We start from the raw sequence: 23,588 nt of genomic DNA, 5'->3' as shown, positions 1-23,588 counted from the left end.
AAGAGTTTGTCATTTTACTTTAATGTTTTGGAAGAGTTTGTTATTTTACTTTAATGTTTTGGAAGAGTTTGTAGTTTTAATTTAATGTTTTGGAAGAGTTTGTTATTTTACTTTAATGTTTTGGAAGAGTTCGTTATTTTACTTTAATGTTTTGGAAGAGTTTGTTATTTTACTTTAATTTTTTGGAAGAATTTGTTATTGTACTTTAATGTTTTGGAAGAGTTTGTTATTGTTCTTTTTTCCCATTAGTGATTTTAATTTTGTTTCTAGAATTATTTTAGATTATTGCTATTATCATCTAAAGTGTTACACTATTAAGTCCAGTTTTTTTTTTTTTTTTGCAAAATACTGATAATGCGTTCAATTAATGTATGTTTTATTTTTCGTTTAAGTGTTTGATCTCTGGTTCTCATGTATAGTTGTCTGAGTTTTCTGCGTTCTTTAATAAAGCTATATATTTCTGGAATTAATGTCAGTGGGGTGCGATTAGTCTCCTATAGGGGAGGGTTTCTGCCTAAAATTCAGGAGCTATAGCTAAAAAAATGAACAATTTTTTATAAGTAGATCCAGAGCCTGAATTTACTTTAGAAGTTTATCTGTGTAGTATGTGTTATTTTTAGTGCAGTTAAAAATAATAACGGAACAAAAGCTGAACTTATCTCTCAGAGAGTCTGGGATTTTGAGTTGAGTAACAGTTAATCTTTGTTGTGCAAGGAGTAAAAGGTTTTGCTTAGTTCAGTGTTAACGTGAAACATGGGCTTATCAGCCAGTAAGTATTCTCTACTTTTGTTTTTAAGTAATTATTTTGACATATGTTTTGTAACTTGTTGATATATCTTAACTTTTGAGGTTGAACTTATGGTTGACTAACTTCCATTATATTTAATTTAAGTATCCAGGTGTGAAATGTGTGTTTGTGTTTGTATCTCCCGCCGTAACTTTTACACGTTCGTCTTCCTCAGGCTCTTTTGCTGACACTTTCTCCATTAGTGAAAACTGTTTGATTGTCTTGACTCATTCCTTGAATGAAGTGTTCAGTCAGGACATAACTGTCGCTCTGAGTGAGCTGAGATATCAAAAACAAGACGCTCTGGCAGTCGTGGAAAATATATGTCGAAATATTGGATCACATGTACATATCTATCCAGTTGGAAGTTCCAGAACAAACCTCTATGTAAGAGACAGCTACGATTTTGATTTTCAGCTACGACACACTTATCCGATGGTGAGGTAATTTTAAAACAAAAATCATCTCATTTATAGCTCTTATTTGTTTGTTGTTAAGCGTAGAGCTACACAATGTGCTGTCTTTGCTTTACCCATCATAGATATCGAAACTAGATTTTTAGTGTTATGAGAATTACCGTTGAACTACGACGAAGGGGAGGTTATATATTAAGTCATCCAAATATTTAAAGACATGAGGAATGAGGTCACTGATTTTTTGCACATTACTCATATGATAAATACTTTCTGTTCCGTAACTGTACAAGCTTATAATTGATGAATACAGAAGGACGAGGAAAAGAAACGATATTATTATGAAGAACTATTTTGTAATTTCTTAAAAACTTTGCCGTCGGTGAATTAGTGGAATATTTGGTGTGGCTTGTTTTGAATTTTAGGCAAAGTTTCACGAGGCTTACCTGCGCTAATTGTTGTTAATTTACCAGCAATATATTAGAGATAAGGCAGCTAATTAACACCTTCCACCACTTTGCAAAAGTATTATTATCGAGACGTTTCATGTAATTTGCGATAAATGTTTGCTTTTGTGGATCAGTGGAAGGTCTGAGAACTTATAATTTTAAAACCCGGACCTTGATAATTCACATTGTAGTGAGAGAAAAGAAAGAACTCATTGTGAACAACAAACAAAAATAATAAATTTAATTTCAGTATTTTGTTTCCCATCACAATTAAGAAAAAGTTATTATCTGAAGTAAGTAAAACATTACTTATTAATGGTTTGGCTATTGAGATTAATGAAAATAACGTTTTTTTCATTTGTTTCTAGGTTTTACATACCATCAAAATAAATAACTTTGACGTGATAATCAACAGTAATAGCATAGAGTTTAGGAAAAGCGTATTTGATGTATGTGAGAGTTCTATTGAAATAATGAGAAATTCACACCAATTCAGGAATAAAAGTGTAGAAGCTAAAGAAGGCATTAAAGCCATGCAGATACAAATCATCAACAACCATACTAATGATAAAGTAAAAATTGATGTAGTGCCAGTAATTGACGTGTCCAAATCACAAGTTGTGTTGAATAAACTGAAAAGTATGCAGACAGTGATAGAACAACTGAAGCTATGTGATAGTAACCTTGACGACCTAAGCAGTAGAAGTGTTCCTATCGCTCATATTTTACCCAAGGAAAATAAGAATGGTTGGGAACTTGACCTGACTCCTCTTTGCAAGCATATCTTGAAACGTCTTGGTCAGAAGAAAAAGGTCATCCGTATCCTTAAAGCACTCAGAAATAACATGCAGTGGTGCAAAAGTGGACTTTATAGCTCACACATATTTACTGTTCTTGTGCTCAGTCTGGATGTAGATCGTGATATCTCACTGGGTAAAATATTTATCGAAGCTTTATTGAAGCTATATAAAGCTGTGGAAAAAGGATATCTGCAAGATATATTTGATTCCTATAAAAAACCACTTTGAACAAATGACAAATGATAACCGTGAAATTATCTTGGAAGATATTAGCGAAATCTTAAAACGTATTAAAGATAATGCAAGATGTATTCGGAACTACTTTCGCGGTAAATAACGAAAATCCTGAACGTGAAAGGAGATTGTATTTCTGTCTTAATTCGATCTTAATTTCATGTGTTTTTTTTAAATTTACTTTGTGAGTATATATACATAAAACAAAGACGTTCAGTCTTAGTTGATTTGATTCTATGAAACAGGGTCGTTGAACCTGGTTTTTTAGAACTTTAATTATGAGAAATATAGAGTTATAAAAGCCTGGGTATATTATTTTATGGTAACCTCCTACCATGCAGTTTTTCCTTCACCATATACTTTGAAAATTTATCATACATTAATTTGTAAAATATACTTAAATCTATTCCGTGGTGACGAGGAAACCCACATGCAGAGAAAATTATATATTAGAAACGGCTGGTATGGGTAGAGAAAACTCTATGTAGAGGAACGAACAATGTTTCGACCTTGACAATGACATATATACTTAAATCTATTATTTTAGAAGTGGAGTGGATGAATTTTAAGGAGTCAGTACAGTTTTTAATTTAATAATTATTCAAATTTTTTTTTTTCATAATTGCTCCTCACCTTAGTTAAATTCGGTAACATAAAGTTTTTGCTGGAAATATGACTTTTACAAACACGAATAGTCCTTGTCGTAAATCCCTGAATATTGAAGTTGGTGAGGCAGGTTCATATTAGTGGGACACCACAAAACGTTCCTTAAACATTATACTATCGTTGTGTTATAAATGTAACAGTCAGTAGTTTTATAATAACAAGGTATATGAGTATAGTTAACACATTGTATTCGTCACGACGTATACATTTATCTAGTTAATTTTTCTCTGATACAACTTGAGAGCAATCTAGCAGTAGACTCAGTGCATTTTCTCCACAAAAGAGTTTTCTAAAAAATAAATTTTTATTATTACATGTTGTACACGTTAATTTCAGCTTCCTGATAAAAGCTGCCTAATGTTAAAACTATTGGTTTTTCGGAAAGTCTGTTTCCAGAAATTAGGGTCAGTCAATTTATTTACATTTACTATCAATAAAAATTATTTAAACACATTGCGTTTAAATACTTTTTAATACGATGTATTTCCTCTTATAAGTTAGAACATACAACTGCTTATACGCCTGTAAGTACAGTAAATTAGTATTTTAATTATATTTACCCTAAGTTTTGTACGATGAAAAAAACTAAAATGTGCATATTATCCTGTAATGTTGGTTTCTGGTATTGTATATATTACAAAATTACTATGTCAATTATGAACTAAATTGTATAAGACGGGCAAACTATAATGTGTTCCAAATTCATCATTATGCTTTAATGTTTACAATTTAAAAAATATATAATATTTTCAACAGGATTTTTAAAGTAAAAATAACACCATAAGCATATATTTTATAATAAAATCTCCAAATTATAAAGAACACTTGTAATCTCTGTTTTTGTTAAAAAGTCGTGTAAAAAGTTTATTTAGCTAAACTTGCATCATATGATAGTAGCATCAATCTGATCACATTGTTTCTATCATAAAATGCAATTTCTTGGCTGCATGTGACATCAGATTAGACACTTTAAGTTCCAAATGAAAACATTTTATTCGAGAATATTAGTTTTTATATTGGTTCTACTGCTTAAATTTTGACTAAATGTCATGCATCTTAAGTGGGGAGGACATACTTGTAAGCATCTTAAGTGGGGAGAAGGAGTAAGAGGTATACAATCCAGAATGTGTACTAAAGAGGGGAGTCTCTGACATTAAACAATAACGATTATCTACTAACGCTTAAACATTCGATGTTCAGAGATATGGCGGACTAGGCTGATAATGGAATGAAATATACATATATTGAACACTTCACATGTTTTAAAACATCACCAACAGGTGATCAGAAAAATAAGATGGGACATTCTGTTTTGTAAAAGTATATCCAGTTTTTGTTAGAACGAATAAACTGAGCAGGCTATCAGACATCTTATCAGACACTAACAAATTTAAACCAATACACACAAATCTAACAAAGACACACGAAACGCAACTGAACAGAACACTACAAAAAATGAAAAAAGCCAACACAATTTCACAAACACTTTATTCCTATCTACATAGGCCCGGGATGACTAAGTGGGTAAAGGCGTGCGAGTCGTAATCTGAGGGTCATGGGTTCGCATCCATGCTTGCTCTTTCAGCCGTTAGGGCGTTATAATGTGACGGTAAATCCCACTATTCTTTGGTAAAAGAGTAGCCCAAGAGCTGGCGGTGGGTGGTGATGACTAGCTGCCTTCCCTTTAGTCTTACACTGTTAATTTAGGGACGGCTAGCACAGATAGCCCTCGAGTAGCTTACGAAAATAGATTTGTTATTTTGTGAATCATTTTCAACTTTAGTGAAGTCAATACTAATATTTGAAACAAAAGAAGGAAGAATTAATGTGAAATTTTCTCGTAGAGCTACGATTTGCTTTTGAGACTGATCGGTCATTACACTCAGATCCATTTCTTTCATGACACTGTTGAGCTATTCTCATACCAATGATATTTATAATTCAAACTATAACAATTCACTTGCTTTATCTTGCATAATCCTCATCTGTCATTTGTCTGCTCATCTCAGTAAGTAATCTAAATCCTTTTGTAAATCAGCATCGTCCCTTTCACAACTAGAAACACCTAATACTTTAATATCATCTAGAAATCTAAGTAATTTAACTACTATTCTTTCACTTAGGTCATTCATTTAAATAAAAAAAAAAGCAAGGTCTTAAGACTGAACACTGATGTATCCTACTTATGACATTAATCCAGTAGGACTGAACTTAATTTGTTAAAACCCTTTGTTTAGTTTTTTATCCATTTTAAAACTTATCTCCGACGCTTATACAAACAATTTTCAGAAGCATCTCGTCAAATACTTTTTGTAAATCCAGATACACCTTACTCTCATTTACATTTTTAAAGAATGTCAAAAAAACTGTCAGGCAAGTTTTTTCAGTAAAATCACAATGACTATCCAAAAAGAAAATTCAACGCATTGTTTATCCTCTTTCCAAATCATCTTTTAACAGACTTTTCAAAACGTTTCCTAAAATTAAAGTAATAATAAATGGTCTGTAATTACTGGGATAATTTTTATCATATCTCTTGAAAACAGGAGCTACATTAGCTAAATTCAAATTCTCTTGCACCTCTCCACTCTTCAAGAACTCACAAAAATGATATTAAGTGGCTAAAAAATCCAATCTTTAACTTACTTCAAAATCCTGGAGAAATATTATCTGGAACTGGAGATTTATTTTAAATTTCCAATCTCTTTTGACCATTTTGTTTGACATCTTTTCCATTTATCAGTTGTTCAAGATGTGGATTACTGCTTAAATCATCATTAGGAATAACCGAAGAAATAAAGCAACATTTAATAACTCAACCATCTTATAATAATTAGATACAATTTTTTGTTAGAAACAATTCAAGGGTGTTACCCCAATTATAACATCTCTTTTTTACTCTTATTATAATTAAAGAAATCCTTAGTGTTAATTTTTAAAGTCAACCATTTCTCACATACCTTTGTGATGTCCTAATTTCCTGTTTAATTTCTAAAATCTCCCGTCATATTAGTCAATTTAAATTTCTTAAAGTGATGTTTTTCTTTAAATTATTTGTGCACAACGCTTTTTCTTACCTACATTTAATTTTTTTATGAAGAATATATTTCGTCGAATATTTAAATATTTGACTTTAAAATTTTTTCACATTTGATAATTACCTCCAATCAACTTAGCTGCTCAATTCGCAACAGATAATTCTTGACACATCCTTTGAAACTTGTAAACAAAATATTATTATGCCTTATCTTTATATGCAGCAAAATAATGGACATAATAGAGGAATGATCACTTACAGTCAGAGGTTCCGTGATTTCCGCCTTCAAAGCCATTTCTAAATTAAAAGTTAACAATAATTATTGACCAATCGGTGAAGAAATACATCTTGAATAGTTTCTAGAAAAAACATTTCCCTCATGGTTTGACTCTTGTATTTCCCAATCAGTACGCCTAAAATTAACAATCTCATTGGGACCATGTAACGTAGCTCTGAGTGGGTGTTATGGTTAACAATTCTAAATCCATGTCACCAGGACTGAACTTATGCTTTTCAGCCTTTCAGTCATAAACATTTTTAATTCTAGTTTCTTATGATCTAAAATTTCCACGAGTCAGTTCACAAGCATGTAAAAGTCACTGAATCATCTAACACCAACTCAAATGGGCTAAATACTAACAACTCCTGAACTGACTCACGAATAGGAAATAAAAGTAAATTATCTCTTTCATCTTTGTCCTTCGTGTTGTTGAGACAGAAGTCTGTATGACAATTTTCAAAGTAGAGTGGAACCTCTCATGAGCACAAGTTATTCTAGATTATATTAACTAAATTTAATCTGTTTAACACAAAGCCGATAAAGAACTTGTTGAAACATAAAATTTGACACATGATCAGACTGAATTTCTGGTTATTTCTGGCTATTCAACCAAGTGAGTGGTATGAATATTTTGCGAAACTGAGAATCGTCTTGCCTAATGTTTGACCAAAAAAAATCTCTAAGAATTTTGTCACCTGTTTTCTTGACATCTAAATGACCTCCCATGAGGAGTTCATGGATAGCTTTTAATATATCGGAACTATATTCTTGGGGAATAATGAGTTGGTAAGCTACAGCTCAGTATTTTGAAGCTGGAACATTTGGTGGTCTCCATTTTCTCACAAGAACACCATTTTTGAAAAATAAACAATTGGGACTTTCTACCCTTGGCTTTTGGAAATGCATATTTAAACAGTGAAAATATTTGCCAATCGATTTCTTACTCAACGAACAGTTTACTTTTAGCAAGTAGAACTTCTCCAGGCGAACCAGATCCCACACATCCATCATTGTCACTCACTGAGGAATCGACAGTTGGACAATCATCCATAATATCTCCTCCATGCTAGAAAATATCTGAGACAAATCTTAAATATCGTCCTCTGAGTAAGTGTCTATAATTTATCTTGTGTTTTATTTCTTAGCCTCAGCACAAGTCACAGTAAACAAGGGAAACGCATTGAAATTCTTAATTGTCAAAATAAGTGTTACTCCAATCACAACAGGTTCCAAAACTAGATGTGAAGCTAAATAAATGTTATGATGAGGACAATTAATAAAGCCACCCTCAGTACCCAGAACAATAGACCCACCGGTTGGAATTTTTTAGAAGAATCCACAACCTTTGAGGATTGAACACATATAGGTTTTTGCCGAGATGGGCGGAATTTCTTTTTACGAAAAATGGTTTCATTTGTAAAACTATAGTCATAGGATTTTTTTCTCTTTGACTTCTTAACCTCTAGTTTCAAATCTTTAGCAATATCGAGCAATTCACTTTTATTATATCTTTCTAGTTGTTTGAAGGAGGAAGGTTAAGAAAAATCTCGATAATGAAACACTGATAAATTTAATTAAATTAATGTTAAATTTAAATTACGATTTCAAATAGTCTGAAAGTGAGATTTCTTAAGAGAACAGACAGATAGGATCAAGTGACACCAATAGGGCTTTGCATTGTTATTCGAAACAAAAATGGAGTTGACGGCCCTAGCTTTGGTCCGGCAGTACGCATACCGACAGGTTAACCTTTAGCCACTCCTGGCTTCAGGTATTTGAAAGGGTGTAAAAGAAACTTAAACATGTAAGACGTAATTATGTTTATAGCCAGTAAATATTTATTTAAGAGGAATGAGAAACAACTGTAATAAGTTATTTTGAAATTACGATAATGTCACCAAGTTTCACTTCATCCAAACGTTCAGATTAAAGTAAACTGTGAACAGTCCATCAATCTTTAATTGTTTGTAACATTACGTAAAACTCATAATATATAAAGCTCTTGACGCATACACATACACCGTTCACTGAAACAGTACTATAACCATGAAATATTGGCAAACACACAACACAATTTACTGAAACAGTTCTAAAAACAATAAAACTTTTGGTAAACACACATACACCGACTACTGAAACATTGAACATTATATAATATACATGTTTGTAAAGAAAATTATCATATAGCAAAACTACTGTACGTGTTATTACTTCTGAAAATGATTAAAAGTAGTTTTATTATAGTTATAATGTTCTTCTAATGCTAGTAAGTATAAAATCCTCCACTAGTGTAACGTTGCAAAATAGTTATTTATGTTTTCAATGAAAACAGAGTAATTATTTAATTACTATTTATCCGTCGAACATTTAAATTTAATCCAAGTGTACCTATCTCTCAAAAAATAAAACTAAACATTTGTTAAATGACGAATTTTAAAAGTAAATTGTTAAATGTTCCTTCAAACGATGCACGTCGATTAAGAAATACCATAAGTAAACTCTAGATCAATAATTTTAATTTTTAGAAAGAATTTCACTGAGCGCTACACAGAATGGTTAGACACATTTTATATTTTGTTTTGCTTTTAATTTTGAAAATGTGTCCTCCACGATTTATGTATCTTCGTCAATAATGTTGATTAAAATATAATTCTGTATTTCTAAAAATAGAGTTTTTGTAATGTATTATTGTGTTTTAGTTTGTATTTTTATCAACCCTATAATGGTTGATGATTGACTTTACTTTTTAAACAGTTGGTACGGAAAAACACTAGAATTACTAATCTCGCAGTACTTGAAAACCATTGATTAGTACATATTATGTTTACGTATTCTTGCGCAAGACGGTTCTGGTTTTGATTTAATAACGTACTAGTTAAAGTTTAATGTTACCAATTCCTATTATTAAATAATGTTGAATTGTAAATATACTTAAATAATGTGCAAATCTTATTACGGTTTGTAAAGAGCAAAATAATATTTGTGAGTAAGAAATTTAAAATAATGCATGTTTTTTTGCGATGTGAAGAAACACTTGTGTGTGCTTTTACGTAACTTAACACGACTTTTAAAACTTATCTGTTATCAGATACACAGAATTTTATAGAGGTAACTGTAGTGTATCAGCTTGTTTACCTAGAATATCAGGTACAACAATTACTTAGTTTTTATCATTGTTTTAGCTTTGATAAACATCTCACAGACTTTCACTGTATTAACTATCCAAGGAATAATCATAGAGTAAAAATAACTTTATTATATCAATATTACAAAGAAGTTGATTTTTTTATTTAAATTTATATTGAACAGTTAAATTTATTATACATAATAAGTTATAAACTTGTTTTATATCAATTTATGGGCTAATCTGCAAAAGAAAACTTGATTCTGTCAAGTGCAAAGTGGTTTAACTAAGTCTTAAGTCTTCGTGTTCGATGGAACGTATATTTTTCTACAATTCTATTGAACTACAATTGAGTTCAACTTTTATTGTTTGTTTATTCTTAGATCAAAGCCAGATTGAGCTAACTGATGGTTTAACTGCGGGGAATCTAATTCCAGACTTTAGCGTTGGAAATTCGTAAACTTATTGCTTATTGCTGTTTCACAGGGGGAAATGTTCAAATTATAAATTAGTTATGTTTTCCTTAAAGTTATTGTTGAAATCTATATTTTCAATGCTTTAACTTAGATGTTAGATGGAGGTTTAATGACATCAGGGTCAAAAAATTATGAAACTAGTCTTAGAGTACTTAGAATGTTCTAAATATGGGAAGAATAATGTAATAGTTTTCTTAAACATAAATACCAGTAAGTCAGTCGATTGAAGCCAATAATAAATCAGGCAGTTATATTTCAAGCGGTAAGGTACCATAAGGCCCATAGTTTTCAGTCACATTTTTGTATCTGTTTTAGTTATCACGTTTATTCAATAACTCCATGGATTTGTCATGAACTTTTACACCGTTAACGAAATGTTTTATTTAAATATCACTTGTCAACTTATGCTTATATGTCACAACAGTTAGGTTAACATTTTTACTTCTCTTGTTTATCAAATATTCAGAATATCAATAATAAAACATTTACTCTACAGATAGAGCGTCATTCTATATTGCTAGGTTCCACGAACTTTGTCAACTCCATTATTGCAAGATAATTCTCAATTTTTAAAACTTCTATATTTTGTACGACATACTTGTTATTTTTACACAAGCATTCAAAGATTATGGATTAGGTATTATTAACAACAATTTATGTTTTAGACATTAGATGTACAGTACGTGTGCTACTGTTCCAACAGACTATACATAACAAATGGTATGCAACAACAGATACATTGTATTTAGTGTGTCTGAAAACGTTTGAAGGAGAATCGTCCCCCTTTGCTTCAGAAGAAGACACAAGAACAACAAAAGTCATACACAATAATCAACGTTGCTGGCTTCACTCTTACATGAGTAGCCTGAGCAACCTTAAAGGAAAGAAGACTCTTACATCTGTGGATACTGTTACTGGTCCTCTAACAACCAGCACTACAGCCACTTCAACACTAGCCAGAAGCAAGTGCAAAGTAGAAATGTTCTCATAGATGACCAGCCCCAAATGTTAAAGGAATTCGTGCGAGAAGAACCTCTTTTTTCTTGAAGGACTTAAATCGAGGAGAGCCTGTTTCACATCAAGCAAGTGTCAGACTTTTCTTGATTTTTCAACTCATTTTTACTTTCAGTATTGTTACTAAAATTGTTGAAGAAACAAACATATTTGCACACCAGCAAGGGGAACATCTGAATGTTCATGTGAAAAATGAAAGAACAATGTTGCGAAAGAGTGATGTTACTACTGCAAACATTTTTAGCTTTTTGTTTAGTGTAACTATTTACTATGGTCATGGCTCGCTTACAATCCCTGACATATTACTGATCTACCACTCTTTTGCTTTACTTACTCAGGTTTTCTAAGATTTCTAATTATTGCTCGCTTACTGTATTTAATAGACAATATTAATAATTCATCTGAAATTGTTGATAATACCTTCAAAGTCAGGCTTATGCTCGATAATCTACTAACAATGTATTTCATAACGGCTGGTATGGGTATTAACACTTCCTAAGATTCCTTCAAACTATCTTTCAACTGATTTTAAGAATTGTCTCTGTAAGGTTTCCCATATCTTATGTCGGGCATATAACCTGAGGTTTATTGAGCGGCAACTTCAGACTTCACTCAATCATTTGTTGAAGTACACCACAGCAAATAGTTTTACCTTTTTTATTTTTTTTCTAAAACCGTTTACGTGCATTTTTTGCAACCAACGAGGAATTCACCACAATCCCGAACTCCATTTTGGTGATGTTGTTCTTCCTGTGGTCCCTGAGGCAAAATTCATAAAAATCTTAGTGGTACTCGAACAGATTAACCTAGAAATGTCCACAATACATTTAATTAAAATCCAAGGGTAATCAGTGTAATTCGGTATCAACCAACATATAGTGAACGACTTTAGTTTCGGGTCACGATTGTAACCCTCAGAGTAAGAACAATACCCGTAACTTCCACTTCATTGCCAGACAACTACAGTCGATCACTATCTTAAACATCCAGAAAAACTGTGCGCATTTAGGAAAAATCATTTAAGTATTCCATGTATTTATTATACTACTTATGATGGTTGAAATGAATAATTATTGATTATCAACATTAAAAAAATGCAATATGTATATCACATCTTTGGTTTACGAAAAGTAGAAAAAATTACATTAAAATATGTTGTTAAACATGTTTAACAAACTATACTCAGGAAATAAGTAGTGAGGATAGATATTAGAGCGTGGAAAGTCTAAACTATTTCAAATATTGCAGTTAATATTGTGTAATATCTGATTACTACACAATATAATACACTTTTTGTTATTGAAACATGCAATTAATATAAACCGTATTCACATAAAATTTCCTTAAGTACAGTTCACTTTTTTACAAACAAAGAAATGAATTTATGAGTCAAGTTATGAAACTTGCTGAAGCCAGGAAAGGTTCTAAAATGTTCGATATATATCATGTTGTTGTAACAGGTGTTATTACAAATACATTTCTATAGGACTGCTATAACTAAATTAATAGTAATGATACTGCTAATAAATGAAACATAATTTTGATTGAATAATATCAACCACTGTCGTTTGAAGAAGTGTTACACCCTTTGTCTTTTCTTGGTTCTAGACTTGGTCACTATACTCAGTATACTTTCTTTAATGGGCAGAAAAGTAATCAGTTTAAAACTCTATTAATGTCTTTGCTGGAAGTCTTGACCTATGGTCACTGAACCCAGCCCATTTTTGGTGCTCAACAGTTACTAGAATTATTCAAATCGTTTCATTGCAAGGTATAAAAGAAAGTCACACTAATGCATTAGCCCCATCTAGTGTTCTAATGTTAATTAACTACCTCCAATCCTAACAATAAATAAGAGTTGAATATTTAACAAGCTTAGAACTTTTAGAAAACTCTTAACATCAGACTGTGATGTAAGATTTCTGGCTTACATAGACGCCATTACAGATATGATTTTTTTTTTCTTAAGGAGAATCGGTTTTGAAGACAGGGAGTAAACGGTTCAGGATATGAGTCAGGAGAGTAAATAAACTATTAGAGTTTCTTTGAACAAGTTAATTTTTGTTCTGATACTTCTATTTAATTACTACTATATAAATAACCGTAGTAAAGATTGTGGAATAGACAATCATTACAAGCTTTTCACTTTTGATTCTGATTGTTAGTATTTAAGATGATACCATTTATAGTAAAATTATAGAATGAACTAAAGTATTTTCATACGGATTGTTTTTTGAATTGACTTTACCAAAATTTACAACTCGGAAATCAGGACTAGGAAGCAAAATCGTGGGTCGTGGTGCTTCACCTGGTTCAGCGCCCCTCATCTTCTCTGACCCCAGCAGGGACATCTCATCTCTCGTGCCCTGCAGGAAAGAGGTATCTTTGTGATATTTTGTTATTTAGAACAATCTTTCAAACATAAATTATCTCGGGCTTTAAATGGAACTGAATGGAAGTTTAATTGAACGTATGGGGTGAACTAAATTAATTTATAGAAATAACTTGAACAAGGTTTTATTATAAATAAACTATTTTTTATGAACTAAAAAAATAAATGCAAGAAATATTATAAAAATAATACATTTAAGTTCATTGAAATTATAAAATGTAACAGAATTAAACATCATCTATTTACATAGTAAGTATAAAGATTGAAAAGCATCACCTATAACTTGTATCATTTAGACTTTAATAAACATGTTTATAAACATGAAATTGTTTAAACTCGTTAATATCAAACAAAAGGGAACAAAACGTCATTTTCTCGTCACTTATTTTCTCTCACATAAGTTAGTTTTATTGTAATAAGTACAGAACAACTTTATCATTCTAACAGTTTCATTGAGACAACAAACAATACATCTATACATTTTTACTACAACATGTTAAGTTGATATCTGAGCCACAAAAAATAAATGTATGAAGCCTAAAGTTATTTTTTTAATTAATATTTTCGATATTTGGAAAGTTCAAATTTACATGAATAAAATGTTTCATATAAAAAATAAAGTACTGTATATTCATTCCAAGACAGTTACCTATATTTTACTCATTTTAACCATTTCCTATAGAAGCTTTAAACATCTTATTACAATTATTTGTTTTAATATAATTAAATCGTAGCTTGAAATGTGTTTTTCAGGCTTTAGATATTAAACAGACACAGACTGGTATTCACCACTCTCAAAGTTATAAATTACTATGGATTTAATACTTTATTATACAAGTATTCTGTCTGAGCAAGATGCCTAATATTATAATAATAATAATAATAAATTTATTAAGCAATAAATTAGACACAAAAAATCAAATATCAATATAAAACCATCAACAAAGAGTTAACTCGTCCTGTGATGGTTAAACACATAATAAAGTAAAATCAAAACTTACAAAATCAATATAAAGTTCCCAGAATATTATCATCAGTATTTAAGATCCATTGTTTTAAGTATTTCTTTTGATTAACACGATTAATAGAAGATCTTATACTATAAGGAATAAAATTATGAATACGAGGTGCCAAATAAAGATATTGATGAAGTGTAACTGTTTTACGTGGTGTGGGTACATTAATTGGATAAAAAAAGATTGAAGTCGTGTAAAATATGAAGTGACTTTAAAAGGCCTATTAAAAGAAACATGCAATGTAGATAAAGCTAAAAAATATAAATAAAGTTTATCATATGAAAGAGGGAGTTAAATTTACTGAAATCGGTATCAAGCCTATCAGTAAAATAAGAGAGAAAACACTTTTGCAACTTGTGAATAGGAATTAAAAGTCTTATATGTGCCACCCCAAATTGAAATACAATATTGTAAGAAAGATTGAAAGAGAGCATAATATACACTTAACAAAATATGATAAGGAGCACAATGACTAAGTTCAAAAATTAGCATAGAACTATATTTTAATTTATTAACTAAAAAATTAATATGAAATTGCCAATTTAATTTTCGATCTAAAATAATTCCTAAATATTTAACAGAGGAAACTTGAGTCAATTTGGGACACTTACAATTAGGGTAAGTATAACAATCACTAGAATGATAAAAAATAGATGGAACAGCTGGAATGACACCATAAAGGTTAAACTGAAGAAGAAAAGATTTAGATATATTTAAGGATAAGCCATTACAGAAAAGCCAATTTTTAATTTTATTAAGATCACTAGAAATAATGGCTTCATTAATTAGATTTGGCTTACTATAAACAACAGCAATATCATCGGCATAGGCTTGGATATCTCCAAAAACTGTTGGTAAAGAATATCATTTATATAAATGAGAAATAATAAAGGGCCCAGAACAGAACCTTGTGGTACTCCAACATTAATTGTAAGCCAATCACTATAATTATTATGGATACAAACCGATTGCTTTCTATTGTGAAAGTAAGAAAAAACCAATCAAAAACAATGCCTCTAAAACCATAATAAGATAATTTATTTAACAATATTTTATGATTAACAGAATCAAAAGCTTTGGCTAAGTCAAGAAAAACAGCAATTGGATGAAGATCAGAATCCAAAGCTTCTGTAATACTTCCCACAAGTTTAGCAACAGCAACCTCCGTTCCAAGCCCAGGCCGAAAGCCAAATTGAGAAGGAGACAAAACTGAATGTCTATCAAGAAATGATAAAATTCTAATCTTCATAGATTTTTCAAATAGTTTAGAGAAATGTATTAATAAGGAAATAGGTCTATAATTAGTAAAATCAGAAATATTACCAGATTTATAAATAGGAATAACCAATGATAACTTTAAAGCATTAGGAAACTTCCCTTGAGTAAAAGATAAATTAATTAAAAAAGTCAAAATTGGTGCAAAAAGATTAGCATTTCAAAATCTTAACCGAAACACCATCTACACCATTAGAAGCTGAATTTGATAAGGAGAAAATATTATTCATAGTTTCAGATACAGTAACAGGATATAGGTAACAAGAAGAAGAAGGAGCAGGAGGCATGCCCTGAGAACAAAATTTAGGATCGAACAAGTAGATTTAGCAACATTAACAAAAAAATAATTCAAATCAGATAAATCAGTAGTACCAAAATTACAAAATTTCTTATTTTTTTTTTAACATCAATAATAGAGTTAACAATATTCCAATTCTGTTTAATAGTTTTAGCATTCTTAAACAGGTTATGATAATAAGTCCATTTAGTCTTACGGGTCAAACTAACAACATAATTCCTTAAACACTTAAATCTAATCTTTAGATAAATATCATCAGGAAATTGATGTACTTTCTTTTTTAACTTATCTCTTTTAATCATTAACAAAACCAATTCACTGGTAATCCATGGCTTAATTTTTCTAAACTTTAGTGACACAGAAACAGTAGTAGTACAACTTTGAATACAATCAGTTAACACTTCAGCAAAATTATCATAAGCAACATTAACATCAGAACAATTCATAACACAGGACCAATCTGAAAAATTCAAACAAGAACTCAATTCATTAAACTTAATCTTTTGAACATTTGAGACATGTTCTAGATCCGATAAAATGTCTATACATAAAACAATTGGAAAATGATCAGTCAAAAAACTCTCAACAATATAAGAATAACAATTTTAACAGTATTTCCACTAATTAAAAAATGATCAATACAAGAATTAGTAACATTGGTTATCCGTGTAGGAGAAGAAATAATAATACGAAGATTGTTCTCAGACAAAACTTAAAATATGCATTCTTATAACAAACATCATCAAATGCCAAAACATCTATATTAAAATCACCAACAAGTATATTAATATCATATTTGTATAAATTCAATTCTAATGAAAGCTCATCAATAAATTTCAATACAGGCAATCTAGGAGATCGATAAACAACAGAGATTAAATTTCTTATTTTGAATCATACAAAATAAAATTAAAGCATCAGACTTAATGTACTGTACTTCTTTTATCATAGTCAGTATCTCAAATTTAACAAAAACTGCCACTCCACTAGCCTTATTTAGACCAGAAGATGAAGAATAAAAGGAGTAACCTGGAATCGAAAAGGAAACAAATCCATCCTCAACAAACCAAGTTTCAGAAAAAGCTATTATATGAAATTTAACAACGTTTGATTGTAAAAAACAAGAAATTGGTCAAAATTTTGAGTAAGACTTGAATATTAACATGTATTAAATTTAAATGACCAACAGAAAAACATTTGGTAAATCAGAAGAGAAGACAAAGTTGGTGTAACACCAACAATATCATCAAAATCATCAGCCATTGCAGTATTTATAAATTATTAAGATCAATCAAGCAGCGTAAAACAATGGGCTGAGTAGTTTCTGGTTTCCTAATAAGAATATTACCATTCGATACCCAAAGAAATTTATAGCCAAGATCTTTCTGTTTTCGTTTTGCTTGCATGAAAATATCACGATAATATGGGGAGAGATGTTCGTTAATATAAACTGGATAAGATTCATTACAGACCTTAATATCATTAGTATTAAGAGAAATTTAGTTTTCTTAAGTTTAAGCATATCAAATTTAATTTGCTTACGACAAAACTTAACAACAATCTGTCTCGGACTCTTATTTTCAGTTATTTTCTTTCCTATACGATGAACAGTGTCAATATCTGTAGGAGCACAGTCAACCCCAAAGTAGTTGTAATCTTCTCAACAACTTCTTGCAAATTCTCATTAGGCTTCTCTGGAATACCTCCAATCAAAACATTATAGTTATAAGAATATCGTTCCGCTTCACACATCTTCCTCCGAAAACTTGCCATCTTCTTCCACAATTCTTCATTTTCATGCTTTAATGTTTTATTTTCCTGTTTACACTCCTTAACTTCAGCTCTCAAAGTTGTGATATCCTCACTCATAGTTTCTACCTTCTCTGAATAAAATTGAAAGGAGTCACTAATTCTTCGACCTTTACTTTAATTAAGTGAAAGTCATCAAGTCTTGACAAAATTTCAGTAACTTTTGTCTTAAGCCACTTCATATCTGCCTCCCCCATATTTAAATCAAGCTCACTATTCTCAACAAGATTCACTGTCTCCCCTCTAACAGAAATGGACACAGTCCTTCTTAATGGAGTTTCACTATTTAGGCTTAACTTTCTTTTCTCATACAAAAATCACATTCATAACTTTTCCCAATTTCATTTAAATATTCCAAATCCTGTTCAGTTAAGTTCTTACATCTTAAATGATACCATTTTTGACACTCACCAGAGCAATGAAGGGCTTTATCACCAACTTTAATATAAACTTTACATTGAGCACAAAATCTACGTGGCTTGGAACGGAGGTTGCTGTTGCTAAACTTGTGGGAAGTATTACAGAAGCTTTGGATTCTGATCTTCATCCAATTGCTGTTTTTCTTGACTTAGCCAAAGCTTTTGATTCTGTTAATCATAAAATATTGTTAAATAAATTATCTTATTATGGTTTTAGAGGCATTGTTTTTGATTGTTTTTTTTCTTACTTTCACAATAGAAAGCAATCGGTTTGTATCCATAATAATTATAGTGATTGGCTTACAATTAATGTTGGAGTACCACAAGGTTCTGTTCTGGGCCCTTTATTATTTCTCATTTATATAAATGATATTCTTTACCAACAGTTTTTTGGAGATATCAAGCCTATACCGATGATATTGCTGTTGTTTATAGTAAGCCAAATCTAATTAATGAAGCCATTATTTCTAGTGATCTTAATAAAATTAAAAATTGGCTTTTCTGTAATGGCTTATCCTTAAATATATCTAAATCTTTTCTTCTTCAGTTTAACCTTTATGGTGTCATTCCAGCTTTTCCTTCTATTTTTTATCATTCTAGTGATTGTTATACTTACCCTAATTGTAAGTGTCCCAAATTGACTCAAGTTTCCTCTGTTAAATATTTAGGAATTATTTTAGATCGAAAATTAAATTGGCAATTTCATATTAATTCTTTAGTTAATAAATTAAAATATAGTTCTATGCTAATTTTGAACTTAGTCATTGTGCTCCTTATCATATTTTGTTAAGTGTATATTATGCTCTCTTTCAATCTTTCTTACAATATTGTATTTCAATTTGGGGTGGCACATATAAGACTTTTTTAATTCCTATTCACAAGTTGCAAAAAAGTGTTTTCTCTCTTATTTTTACTGATAGGCTTGATACCGATTTCAGTAAATTTAACTCCCCTCTTTCATATGATAAACTTTATTTATATTTTTTAGCTTTATCTACATTGCATGTTTCTTTTAATAGGCCTTTTAAAGTCACTTCATATTTTACACGACTTCAATCTTTTTTTATCCAATTAATGTACCCACACCACGTAAAACAGTTACACTTCATCAATATCTTTATTTGGCACATCGTATTCATAATTTTATTCCTTATAGTATAAGATCTTCTATTAATCGTGTTAATCAAAAGAAATACTTAAAACAATGGATCTTAAATACTGATGATAATATTCTGGGAACTTTATATTGATTTTGTAAGTTTTGATTTTACTTTATTATGTGTTTAACCATCACAGGACGAGTTATCTCTTTGTTGATGGTTTTATATTGTTATTTGATTTTTTGTGTCTAATTTATTGCTTAATAAATTTATTATTATTAAAATTATTATGTATTATGGTTTAATGTTAAGAGTAGCCAGTGATGATCCACTTATACAGAAATTTAATAATTCGTAAATTACTAGTGTCAAATAAATTGCATTTTACTTAGTTTAGTTCACTTGTACGACAACGTGATTGTTTAAAAACAGAAGATATAAAACATGGTTCTGATATTTATTTTTATTTTATACTCAAAACTAAAAATGTAAATTTTTAAAATCGCCTCCCCTCTCGATCATCCTGTCCTCTCAGAATTGTTTTCGCTTTATTATGACGTCAAAGAACTGAAAATTACACAAACAGAGAAAAGCAAGATGAAATTACGAATGTATTAATAAACAGGATGTTTAACTGTATTACAAAAGTGTTAGGTAACTGTATTACAAAAGCATCAGGTAACTGTATTACAAAAGTATTAGGTGTTACTGGGACTGAGAATGAAATCATTTCCATTTTTATTAAATATTCTTGAAATATATTCAAGAATATTTTTAAATATTTGTTGTCACATTGACCTTCACCTTGACCTTTAAGTCATCTTTTCCTCCCAACATTGACCTTTACAGTAAAGAGTTATTTCTCACAGGAAAATTTATTGGCTTGAAAACACTTTATGGATTTCGATGACTCAATAAACATTAATTGTAGAATATAAGTGTATGATCAGTTCCACGGGCTATTAAAACACTGACATTGGACTTTAACGTATTTTAAGACCAGTTCCGTGAATCAATAAACGCAAGCTTGAATGTACTTTATGACCAGTTTTTTTTTAGCTAAGATGAAAAACTAAAAAACAAGAAATTACTAGAATATAAAACAGCACTTACAAACAGTACACTAACTTTAACACTGAAACATACATAAAATAACTGACATACATAAAAGAGATATTTGGAATCAATCATACATATAAAAGATAAGTGAAACCATTAACTTATATAAGTATAAAATCATTAATATATGAAAGATCACTCACATACATAAAACACCACACAAGGTTTTTACACTGAGCATGAATGATGTACAGGAATCTCCTGCCTGTCGTATTCGTGATAGTCCACGAATTGGTACAATATAAATCTTACGTTATTTAAGAAAATGAGCACCACAAGGAAATCTTTAGCAGTCTTTTGAAACACCCCTTTCCATAAGTGAGAGCTATATCAGCACTTAACCGATTTACACTAGTCAGATTCTGGATAATTACATCTTGGTAGGCATTGTTTGCCACTGAGCGAAATCTAATAAGGTATGAGAGTGCCCTGAAAAAGGAATATAAAAATAATTTACACAGTCAGAATTAGTAAGAGGTGTGTAATATTTGCTCATCACAGTCAATTTGTTTGTTTGTTTTTGAATTTCGCCTAAAGTTACACAAGGGCTATCTGTGCTAGCCGTCCCTAATTTAGCAGTGTTTAGAGGGAATTTAGAGGGAAGTCAGCTAGTCATCACCACACACCGCCAACTCTTGGGCTACTCTTTTACCAACGAATAGTGGAATTGATCGCAACATTATAACGCCCCCACGGCTGAAAGGGCAAGCATGGTTGGCGCGACGGGGATGCGAATTCGCGATCCGCAGATTACGAGTCGCACGCCTTAACACGCTTGGCCATGCCGGGCCCATCACGGTCAGAGCTTGGAATTGTTGTTTCAATATTATATGGATGACTAGCTTCTTTTAACTTTATCCCAATAGGCTTCATACAGCCATAATCTACTCCTTTGGGCTGAGAAAACACTTTACATAGAAGAGCGAACAACGTTTCGACCTTCTTCGGTCATCATCAGGTTCATTAATGCATATAAGGTTCTCAACAAGGTTCGTCATCACTGATCATAATCTACTCCTTTGGGAGATGACCCATCTTAGTTCATTAATAATGCTGAAAGAGTCTCATTTTACACTCACTTTTTGTGGTATGCTATGCACTTCTAATTGTGCAAGAAAAAGCATTTTTCAGATTTTTTAAAGGGACATTAAGAAATTGGTTTCACTGCTCTATGCTCTCTTTCCACGTGTAGGAGATTTTCAATTTTAGTGGTCTTGGGCCTCCATGAAAGTCCTTATTCTTTTGGGTTATGTTCACATGTCCTGTTTGAGGTAGCTTCAATATGATCTATGGAAACTCTTTCAAGGTTCCTTGCTTTATTCGTTCTTTTTTCTTTCTTCACTGCACGCTGACCTGACGTGGCAGCTCAGAATACCACAAAAGTGTTTTTCCTCCTCCTTGTCCAGTTTCCATCTTTTTGCAGGTTTCCCTATAAGATAGAGTGGTTGTCAAACTTTATAGATATTTCAAGTTGATGGTCACCAGACAAACAGAACCGTCATGTTAATCTCTTGGTAGTTTGTTAAGCTTAGGCTAATTTTCTTAGAATTGTGCATAGATAATTAGTCATGATTCATATGGACAACCAAATTTAGTTTCATAAATCTGTCACCAAAAGACACTCAGTCTCTCTTTGTTGCCACACTCTTAACTACATCTTCTGGGCCCATTCTCAACAAGTTTGAATAACGACATACATTTTTCGTGTGGCATGAGTCTTTTCACAAATTTTCCATTGGGTCCTGACTAGGTTCACCCCTGAATCTTCAGCTTTTCCAGTGGCATAAAAATAACAATATCAAAGATTATTATAAACTAGTGTTCATCCAACATTTAGTACTTTGGGCTAGAACACATAAATTTATGTTTTCACCTGTTGAGACAGATTATGGAAATCACACATGAAAAGTATTCATTGAACAATTGAACAGCTTTGTTTCGTATGCAATTAAACAACAATATTTTATAGGAAAAAATAGTATTTTCAAAGTATCATAAGTATAATGTTGAATGTGTAAGCATATGTAAGAGCAGTTAATAATATTTGAGAAGTGTTTCCAGTGTGAATACAATACTACAAGTTAAAATGTTAGTCAAGTAATATTTACAAGTTATTCATATTTTCAATTCATTTTCAAAAAATCTCTGTAATCTCATCTTCTGTCGCATGTGAACTGATGATTTGAAGAATAACAATGTGAACTGATGATTTGAAGAATAGCAATGTGAACTGATGATTTGAAGAATAGCAATGTGAACTGATGATTTGAAGAATAACAATGTGAACTGATGATTTGAAGAATAACAATGTGAACTGATGATTTGAAGAATAACAATGTGGACTGATGATTTGAAGAATAGCAATGTGAACTGATGATTTGAAGAATAACAATGTGAACTGATGATTTGAAGAATAACAATGTGAACTGATGATTTGAAGAATAACAATGTGAACTGATGATTTGAAGAATAACAATGTGAACTGATGATTTGAAGAATAGCAATGTGAACTGATGATTTGAAGAATAACAATGTGAACTGATGATTTGAAGAATAACAATGTGAACTGATGATTTGAAGAATAACAATGTGAGCTGATGATTTGAAGAATAACATGGTTAAAATATTGTTTTTACAAAACTCTCAACCAACTGCTGTAGTTGAGCTTCCATATCAAATCTACAAAAACAATATTACAATTTAACATCTTGTTGCTTATGTAGAATTTAACAACTTGTTGCTAAGGTATTTCTACTCTTCACCATCATATTTGTAAATTACGTTACTGAGCCATTGAAACGTCTATAAATATAACAGCAAGTATCCTATTAGTAAATCAACAGAGGTTCAATGAAGTTCAGTTGGAAAACACAGTTTTAT

General features: G+C 30.9%; 1 protein-coding gene and 1 long non-coding RNA gene across 3 annotated transcripts; one reads left to right on the top strand and one right to left on the bottom strand.

Moving 5' to 3' along the window:
- The first annotated feature begins 505 nt into the window (after positions 1-505).
- LOC143231604 (uncharacterized) lies at positions 506-4,292 on the top strand. Of its 2 annotated transcripts, none has more exons than XM_076466130.1 (3): positions 506-769; positions 963-1,174; positions 2,018-4,292. In XM_076466130.1, exons 1-3 carry the CDS (start codon positions 754-756, stop codon positions 2,675-2,677), a joined length of 888 nt encoding a protein of 295 aa, XP_076322245.1. In that variant the 5' UTR covers positions 506-753; the 3' UTR covers positions 2,678-4,292. The 2 variants fall into 2 exon arrangements, with proteins under 2 accessions (XP_076322245.1, XP_076322244.1); XM_076466129.1 differs by having other exon boundaries at positions 518-769; positions 963-1,225; positions 2,018-4,289.
- Positions 4,293-11,525: 7,233 nt separating this feature from the next.
- LOC143231605 (uncharacterized) lies at positions 11,526-18,602 on the bottom strand. Its single transcript, XR_013017048.1, has 2 exons — positions 18,482-18,602; positions 11,526-13,646 (listed from the first exon to the last, which is right to left on the bottom strand). It is a non-coding gene; the product is annotated as an uncharacterized LOC143231605 (long non-coding RNA).
- Between the last annotated feature and the right edge of the window lie 4,986 nt (positions 18,603-23,588).

The sequence above is a fragment of the Tachypleus tridentatus genome, chromosome 11, assembly GCF_004210375.1.
Source record: "Tachypleus tridentatus isolate NWPU-2018 chromosome 11, ASM421037v1, whole genome shotgun sequence".
NCBI lineage: Eukaryota > Metazoa > Arthropoda > Merostomata > Xiphosura > Limulidae > Tachypleus > Tachypleus tridentatus.
Note: the sequence above shows the minus strand (reverse complement) of the source record. Positions and strands in the feature narration are given on the sequence as shown.

Excerpts from the sequence above, each read along its gene's own strand:
- LOC143231604 (XM_076466129.1), top strand. Across the intron at positions 1,226-2,017 it reads TACGACACACTTATCCGATG|GTTTTACATACCATCAAAAT; the intron begins GTGAGGTAATTT and ends ATTTGTTTCTAG.